The sequence below is a fragment of the Melospiza melodia genome, chromosome 6, assembly GCF_035770615.1.
Source record: "Melospiza melodia melodia isolate bMelMel2 chromosome 6, bMelMel2.pri, whole genome shotgun sequence".
Taxonomy (NCBI): domain Eukaryota; kingdom Metazoa; phylum Chordata; class Aves; order Passeriformes; family Passerellidae; genus Melospiza; species Melospiza melodia.
The window spans coordinates 46,872,714-46,881,870 of NC_086199.1; the positions used below are offsets into that span (position 1 = coordinate 46,872,714).

Sequence of the window (9,157 nt, forward strand, 5' to 3'; positions counted from 1 at the left end):
GTGGACTATAGTGTGGACTATAAAGTACCACAGTCTTGTTTCATTAGATGACAATTTACAGGGCATTGGGTCGAATGAGTTATTCTGTAAATACCCACACATCTCCTGCTTTGCAAAGTAAGCATTCTGCTAACATTTACTCTTTTGGTATGCTGCACACATTGGAATAGTTTCAGCTTGACCAAACATTTGCTACTGCAAACAGAACAGTCAAGCTGCTTAAAGAATATTCAAGAAGCGGTTTTATGCTACTACTGCTTTTTATTAGGATTTGAATACTGCTCTCATATGCCTAAAAAATAGCACTCTCATGCCATTTTTGTTTATTTACTGATGTTGTAACAAACAGTTTGATGTTATACAAACGCTGATGTTTATTTACTTCATGTTATAACAAATGACTCAAAGTGAGTAAAACACAGACTTAAACTTCCCTTAAGAAGCCTCTGGGCACAAATGGAACTGCATGACATCTTTGGGGGAGACTGGCATCAGCACTTCTGGAGCTTGGCCCAGCCCAGAAATGCTTTTATGTTTTGCTAAGAGAGTGAGCACACAAGACTCAGTGGCTTGGCTCACTCTTCTGTTGTGCCATCCATCTCTAGTGGCAAGGAAAGTATCACTGAAAAATGAATTTTTAAGAGCTAGAACTTGTCATATAGTTTCTAACTTGAGAACAGAAAAATAACATTGAGTGGTTCCACCAGAGTCAACCAATAAAATGGTTTTTTGGTTTTTTTTCCCAGCAAATCTTTAAAGATCCTGAGGACTTAAAAATGCAAAATGACATGTAAAGTATCTTGCCAGTAGATTACATTTCACTGCCTTCAGCAAAATGAGCTGTCTGGTTCTGTAAGCACCTACCTTCATGAGACTTTCCTGGTGCCTTCAGCACTCTAGTCCAAGCTGACTTATGTTGAGCCACTGCAATGCTGAGTAACTTACCCACTGAATGGCTTGCAGACTGAAGTATAACTAAATGGGAGCAGGGTTAACAGGAACAGACCTCAGAAGTACATCAGCTTCTCTTCCATGGGTGCTTAAAAAGGCTTAAAAACTCAAACAAGTCTGGCCCACAAGGCCTTTTGTATTGTTGCTTTTAATGAAACTTGATTACTTCATGGGTCTGTACATTTTTATTTGTTTTTACTAAAAAGCAAGTTATTTCACTTGGCAAGGGCTACAAACTTCCAATGTTTTGCTGAAAAGACACATCCAACAGAATGTTTTAAAATCAAGAGAGTCTCTGCAACTAATAACAGAAATGTACTTTAACATTGTTTTCAAATATTTATTACAACAACCCATAAACTCTTTTCATCCCAACAGGTATTCTGCCTGCAGTATCTGTAACCTAATAGCCACATTACCCAAAATTGTCAGTTAAACAGCAACGAGTCTAAAAACCCCACCCTCCTTCCTACCAGACACTTTTGCTATTGTCTAGGACCACGAAGTTACATTAATAACTTAGCTAGCAAAAGTAAAAAGGCACTAACAAGAAAAGTCAATGTGTTTGCACAGACAAAACCTTTTAGTCAGCTTTAGAAACATGCTCCTGGCTCTCAAATCTGGGATCCAAAACTCTAACCAGTGCTAGAGCTCATTCTTTTTGCTATAAAAATCTCTACCAGCATTCTCAGGATCTGACTTAAGCCTTTTTGGCTGCTTCTCAGGGTTATGATAGCTTAGAGTCACAGATAAGCAAGCCTGGAAATACCAATCCTGCCAGAATAGTTCCCATCTTTCCAAACACAAATGAAAATCACAGCTTTACATAGTGGAACAACATTTAAGGAGCATATAATACATAGCATTAGAAAGGAACTTAACAGAGGGCCAGAGGTGTCACCCTGAAGGACTAACAACAAAAGCAATTTAAGAATTTGCTACACAGGAGTCTGGAAGGAGCTGGCCAGCACCTCACTTCAACTACACTTAGCGCAGGTGAGCCACAGCAGGGCAGGTAATACAAAAAAACAAAAAACAGGGAATCAGACATGAGAGAGCTTACTTCAATTGCATCCAAAGGTGAATGATATAACAGAAGGTAGCTTTTTTGAATATGGGATATTAATTTAAACATACCTCGGACATTAACTTAAACATACCTCGAACCTCCTGGTTTATACAATTGTGCTATTTGTTTGGAAGGTAAAATAAATAAGGGGTTTTTTTCCATGAAGAAGAATGTATTTTCCGTTACTATCCCTGGAAGCGTTCAAAAACGAGCAAATGCGGCACTTGTGGTTTAGTAGGCGTGGTGGTATTCAGTCAAAGATTGGACTTGATGAACTCGGAGGTCTTTTCCGAGCTTCGTAATTCTAGGGTTTGTCCAAGGAGGTGCTCCTTCCAGGCGGGCGCCAGGGCCGTGCATTGCGGGGGACGGGCGGTCGGGACGGCGGTGACCCCAGCAACGGGGAGGCTCAGACGCGGAGACAGTCGTTCTTGAGGCGTCCGAGGGGAGCTCAGACGCGGAGACAGTCGTTCTTGAGGCGGCTGAGCGGGCTCAGACGCGGAGATAGTCGTTCTTGAGGCGGCTGAGGCGGGCGCCGTGGCTGCGCACCGTCAGCGCCAGCAGGTCGTACTTGTCGCGCAGCCCGCTGGAGACGTGGCGGGTCTCGCGGAGCAGGGCGCGGGCGTGCAGCAGCAGCCCCAGGAAGCTGTCGCCCAGGCGGGACTCCTCCCGGCCGCCCTGCTCCTGGCCCTGCCGGAATTTGCCCTCCAGCTCGCTCAGCGAGCGGTCCGAGCTGGAGTAGGCGTCGCTGATCTGGGCGGACTCGCGGCGCAGGTAGGCGCCGTAGCTCTCCTCCCCGTCCAGGTCGTAGGAGATGCTCCTGCCGATGCCCTCCAGCACCCGGCCCGCGTCCTCCACCTGCCGGCCCAGCACCGTCAGCTCCTCGCGCAGGGTGAGCCCGCCGCCCGGCGCCGCCGCCGCGCCGCACCGCCGCTGCTCGCTCACCCGGAACAGCAGCTGGCACCGCTCGGGATCGTCGTTCTCCTCGTAGTCCCCATCAGGGACGAAGTAGTGGTGCAGGCTCCCGTTGGACATCTCGGGGTACAGTGGCCCCTCGAAGTACCCGCGGCAGAGGCTGCAGAGCCCCAGCAGCCACGCCAAGCGCACAAGGGGCGGCATGCTGCGGCCGGCGCGCAGCCTAGGGCCGCCCGTGCCGCATGGGGCTCCCCGCCCCGCCGCTGCCGGCCTCGCCTGGGCTGCAATGCGGGCCGAGCACGGCAGCGCGGCCGGAGGGCTGGCGGCGCTCTGGGGCCGGCCTCACCGCGCCGCCCTTAAGAGCCGCGGCCCCGCCGAGGGGGAAGCGGCCCCGCGCCGAGCCCGACAGGGCCGGGCCACCCCCGCCCCGGGCAGCGGCCGCAGGGCCCGCGAGCACCGCCCCCGGGGCTGCCGCACGGGCGGGGAGGGAGCGAGACGCGTACACTGCTCGGCTCTCAACAGAAAACTCCGTAAACCTGACCTCCACTCTTCTTCCCCTTAGAAACGACGGCTTTGCTGACAGCCTGATCTATGCAGCGCCTCAAATGCACGACTTGCGACAGAAGAACTTCTCCAAGTTGCTCAGGCACATAGTTGGTCATTGATAAAAAATTTGGATGGGAAAAAGATGCAGGATCAAGTAGAAACTGTAAAGCAATAAAGCTTGATAGGGTAAGATGGGAAAATGAAACACAAATATGCTCTTAAACAAGATGTCTGATGTGTTTAGATAAAACCCCATTACAGTGCATCTTATGGGGCTGACTTTGTAAGAAGCGTTTGTTTTCATTAAACAGTATTTTGGGTGAATCTAGTAGCAGAATTGTGGCACAGCTGAACTGTGCGCATGACTTTTAGAAATCTATCTTTATCATTTTTGAGTTGTTAAATCAAGGTGGGATCACGAAAAGAAAGGGTCTGTAAAGTTACCAACTCCTTTCATATCATTTTTCCTCCTTCTTGGAAAAAAATCACCACCTAGCAAAGATTATACCAAATCCTGCAGTCTGGATTGGGAGAGATTTACATGCAACAATATTTATGTTGCCTCTATAAAATAAGCACTTTAACTGTCATCTTGACACTTTCTGCATGTTGTAGATAACTATGGTGCTTACAGTTAATTTAGTTGGGAAAATAAGCCAGACCAGCTTTTTTTCACTATTATTCTGGGCATTGTAGATTAAAGGCTTATGGGGCTCAGGGGCCTTTGGGTCTACAATTTCTTATGCTGCCATTCATTTTAGACACCTATAATTCAAACACTGTCTTGATCCCCTTCCCTCACATCAGCTTCTTCTGTAACCACAAGCTATCCTGTCTCTGGGCACATGTGAAGCAAATAACAGCTGTAGAGACCAGCTCCTCATCTTAATTTCAAGTGTACTGAGCTCCACAAGCTGCTCCTTTCTTTGCTGACTGTTCCTTGAGGGAAGGCACCTATTCCCATGTGTCTGGTAGGTTCTTGGGAGCTCAGGGATAAACTTAACTGCAAGGCCCGGCCCTTTAATGTAAGACACAAAGTTACTGAGAGCAAGCTTTCACCTGTGCGTGGCCTTTAATAAATACTCCATGGTAACCTGTGATATCAGTGTGCCTGGGTATTGATTTTGGAGCCTACTGCAGCACTTCACATAAGCTCAGATGGTCATAAGATTTACACCAAGAGACAAAAGCAAAAAATAAACCAACCAGTCAGACAACCAACAAAAAACTAACCAGAGACAGCAAGAGCAATAACTGAAGCCTTCATCTACTTAATTGATTTAAGGTAGTCTCTGCAAGTTCTGGAGTCCTTTGAAATCACAAACACCTCAAGATGAGAAATATTTTCAGTGTCTAGGCAGCTGGTGCGAAGCCCAGCTAGACAAGCTATTGTAACAGAAGCACTCCATTCATTTGGAAACATTTTAAATTTGTAATTAAGTTCACAAAACACTCACATAAATAAGTTGGATTAGACTAAGTCTTTCAGCTTTCTATAACATGTTTAAAGCTTATTCAATTGAGGCTGTTTGGTATTTGTCCTTGGTCTCTGTTGGCCAACAGGGGCTCCTTGAAACAATTTCTATTCCCAGGGTGCTCTTGTTTCACCTAATGTTTTGTTTGCATTCCTGGTCTTTGCCGATCATGGTACATAGTCTCCATCCATTTCCACCCAGGCTGGTATAACTGACAGCCAGCTGGTTTGGCTCATACTTGGGTTCTAGTGGACTTCCATTTTGATGTCTCCGCATGGAAGTAATGGACTGTAAATCACCCAGCTATGGCTTTGTCAGCATGGTTATGCTTTCAGCAGTGCCACAGAGAGTAAAAAACCCCTAGCTTTAGTGACTATGTCGTCTCTGTGTACATTTAGAGACTGAGTATATGCTCTTCCCAGCTACAGCTGCTGCCTGCCACTGCTGTTTTCAATCGGGCTCACATTATCCAGGTTTACTTTAAATTTTATATCCAAATAGTCCCACCCCAATGGAAGGCAGACTTGGAATGTCTATTTTTTAAGGAAGTCTGCAATTCGAGATCTGCAGTCTTAGTTACTCAGGGGGCATAGGTTTGGAAAAACTGGAACTTGATGAAAGATACACAACAGCCTGATATAAGGCAATACCTATTATGGGTCAGGATTACAAAGGAACAGAATACTAAGTTTTAACATCATCAAATGGTGGAAAAGATGAAGACTCACACTGACAGAACAAGACTGTGAATGAGTAGCCACCATCCATTCCAAAATCACACCTAAAGGACAAAAGTCTCAAGACTGCAATGATATAATCTAATATGAATACCCTTAAGCTGTCCACGAAACCATGAAATGGTACAAATGAAAATCAGTTGTTTTTTTTTTTTTCTGAAAGACATGTACTGAAAGTAACAATTACCTTTCTCTATGAAGACTTCAGTTGAAGGGTCTGAAATCTTCATCACAGTTAACAGCAGCAGACACACCACAGCAAAGGCTGAAGGAAAAACAAAAAAAATCAGTCGGTGTAGAACTTTGTAAAGTAATTTCTGGCAATAGCTGGAAGTTTAGAGGACAATAAAACTGAAGGAAGACAGAAGGAAATTGATCAGAAGTACCAGAAACCTGGGATGCAGAGAACCGGGGAAATGAGCAAGGGCTTTCCTGTTGGATGTTGCATTTTCTGCTAGGAGTCCATAGGGATTGCTGCATGACATCAGATATATGGGGAGCTTTTGGGATGCATCCAAGAAACAGATCTTCCTTGTGGCACGCTCCCATGAAGGCCCTCATTTAAATCCTGGCATTGTCAAAAGACTGCTTGATTTCAGTATTTTATCCTCCATGCCTGCTCAAGCATTTAAAAGTTCCTTCTGTATAAATGAGGAAAAAGTACAGGAAGCAAAAAATAAAGCAGCCTACTGGTACTGTTGTCTTACAAATACTTGGCATTATATACTCTGCTGTGGTAAAGCCACTGTTTTTCCACTGAACAACATTTTAAACAAAGTTTAGAATAACATAAAGAACTGCAGAATTTACTCTGCATAACCTGCTTATGCAGCACCAAAATCAGCCTCCAGCCCAGAAATTGCCTATAAACAGATGGCAAATGCACAGCTCAGCACTGGATTTCAGGTGATTTCAGTTGTATACAATTTCTTCTGCAAGCTATGCTTCATCTTTGGTTTTTGGCTCACATGTAGTTGCTATTTCTGTTGTAGATCATGGTAAATGTTGCGACATCAGAATATTTCAGCTGTAAATGGCTGTTTATTCAGAGAACAGAAATATGTTATATGGTCCTAAAGGCCCCACAGGCTTCAGAGTATAAACGTTTTCTGACTACTGGCTTCTGTTTTCCTGCTATGAGCAGTACTATGCCTTTACATTAAGAAACCTTGTTTTAAAACAGGACTAAAAAGTATATGTATGTAATTTCTAATTGGAGGGTGCAGTGCTAAATGCTCAAATGGCATCAAGTGAGGGGGAGGTATGAAATAGTCCATGAAGGAGTAATGCCAGGAGTTTTTGTAGGAAAATTGCCATAAGAACATACCAGAAATTCTATAAAGTGAAAAAAGGTTTGGGAAATGAAGCTTTTATAAGGCGTTTAGTATTCATTCAGTATAACTTTGAAATACAGCAGAAATTCAGAATCAGTATGCTGAAGCACAAACCATACTGAGTATTCCAGGACCAGAAGAATGTCTGAGGTTTCACTGAAATTTGAATTTGAAAACATTTTGAATTTCTCAAAAAGGCATATTTAATTCAGAATTGGAACAGCTGACCAACAGATAACTCAAAAACAAATTTGTAGAGAAAACAACTTTAATGTTAGCTTGTTAAACTACCTGGTCATGATAACCCTTTTCTCCTTCAGAAGCGTCAGGCTGAAACCACATCTATATCTGGGCACAGAATCCTTTGAGTCCATTAGCACTGGCCTGTCTTGGATAAACATTACAGAAAACCAAATTAAAAAAACACAAGTAGCTATAGATGGATTGGGTATGAGGATGAATGTGAATATAACTAATGGAAAAGGTCTGTCAGGCTGTTTGTCTCAGAAGAGTTTGCAATTAATATTGAACCTACTTCAGTTTTAGCCAACACCAAAATGACCTTGGCCTCGGCAAAAAAATATGGAAAAAGATTTTACCAAAGCCTTTCTCTGTAGTGGGTGCTGGTTTACTTTATGGAAATATCATTTCCTTAAAGCAGAAAACTGAGGCTGTGCTCAGTTTGCTTTTATAAAGTGAAGCGATGCATCTGGATGCTTCCTAAGAAGGGAAAAGGTTAAAAGAGAGTTGAAGCAGGATAAATATGTACTGGTATTTTAGTAGTGGAGTTTCTGCCTGTTGATGAAAAATCCTGAACCCCAAGAGGGATATTGCTAGCATCTCTTCGGCAAGGTTCCTGAAGTGGAAATAATAACACTTCCTCACTGGAAATGAAAACACTTAAAAAACATCATTGCTGGCCAGCACATGGAGAAATTTTCCACTTACTGTAAATGTGGCTTGTTACAGAGACAGCATATCATGCTTTTAACATGATGGTTTGATTTTCAATCCTTTCTGTGTTATTTTTAATGTTCTCTGTAAGCATGAAAACACTGCATGTGGAAACACATACTTTGCAGTTGTTACAGAAACATAGTTCACTAATTATTCATAAAAGATACTTTCTCCTTCCATCTAACCTGTTAGGAGTAAAATAAGATTTTAAAACCCCTAAAGTTTCTTTTTCCTTCTCTCCCTGCCTCACAAAGTAGGGAAAGCTTACAATCTGACACGTCCTTCTCAGGCAAAGGTAGTACAGAATTTAAATAAAAGCCTTGGAAGAAATTTAGAAGAGTCTGGTGAGGAAATGCTGATGTCATCTCCAATGGGATTAATCCATTTATACAGTTTCTCAGGTTTTGTAGATCTGTGATCTAATGTATTCATTTGAGGCAAGGTCTTGAGGACATAAATTTTCTGAAAGCTGGATTTCACCAGGTCTGTTTTTCAGGTCAAATCCCCAACAATTTAAACACACTAAAGAATTTCCAGTTTTACCAGCCTTGCAAGGATAGTATTTTCTGATTTATACGTAATCTTATATATTAAGATCATGCATGAATTTCTGAATAAAAGCTAGATCCTGACATGTTTATACTGGTTATTCATCAAATTTCCTCTCCTCACTAATCTTTTAAAGTCTTCGCTCATGAATTTAAAGGGGGAGCCTACCTGTAACCAAATGCATGTAGTTTTATTAAACATGTCTCCACAGAGGATTAGCCTTCCTGCCTGAGGTAAAACTCAAATATATGTAATAGTATCCTCTGTGCAGATAAAAGTAAGATGAGATGGGAAATGTAAAAAAATACATATGATTTAACTAGTTTAATCTCCTCTCAGCCATATCTTTCCAATTGTAGCATAAAAAGAATAACCCCTACCCCATGCTTCTATAGTAAAATTCACTTGTATTCACAGATCTATTTTTTAGGAGTTTGTATCCTAACACATTCACTCAGATTTTTATTTAGTTGTTTTTAACAGGGTATTAAACTTAAAACTAGTCAGACATTGTATGTGAGCAGCATAAACCCAGACATATGGTTTCAATTCAAATATACCAAAATCTCTGTGTTAAAAAAAAACCAAAAAAAAAAAAAACCAAAAAAACAACATTCCCTTTACCAA

The 9,157-nt window shown here is 42.6% G+C and overlaps 1 protein-coding gene across 1 annotated transcript; it reads right to left on the bottom strand.

Annotated features, from left to right (window-relative positions):
• Positions 1-1,121: 1,121 nt before the first annotated feature.
• FIBIN (fin bud initiation factor homolog) lies at positions 1,122-3,182 on the bottom strand. The gene has a single exon (XM_063160523.1). The coding sequence runs from the start codon at positions 3,134-3,136 to the stop codon at positions 2,510-2,512; it is 627 nt and encodes a 208-aa protein (XP_063016593.1). The 5' UTR covers positions 3,137-3,182; the 3' UTR covers positions 1,122-2,509.
• Between the last annotated feature and the right edge of the window lie 5,975 nt (positions 3,183-9,157).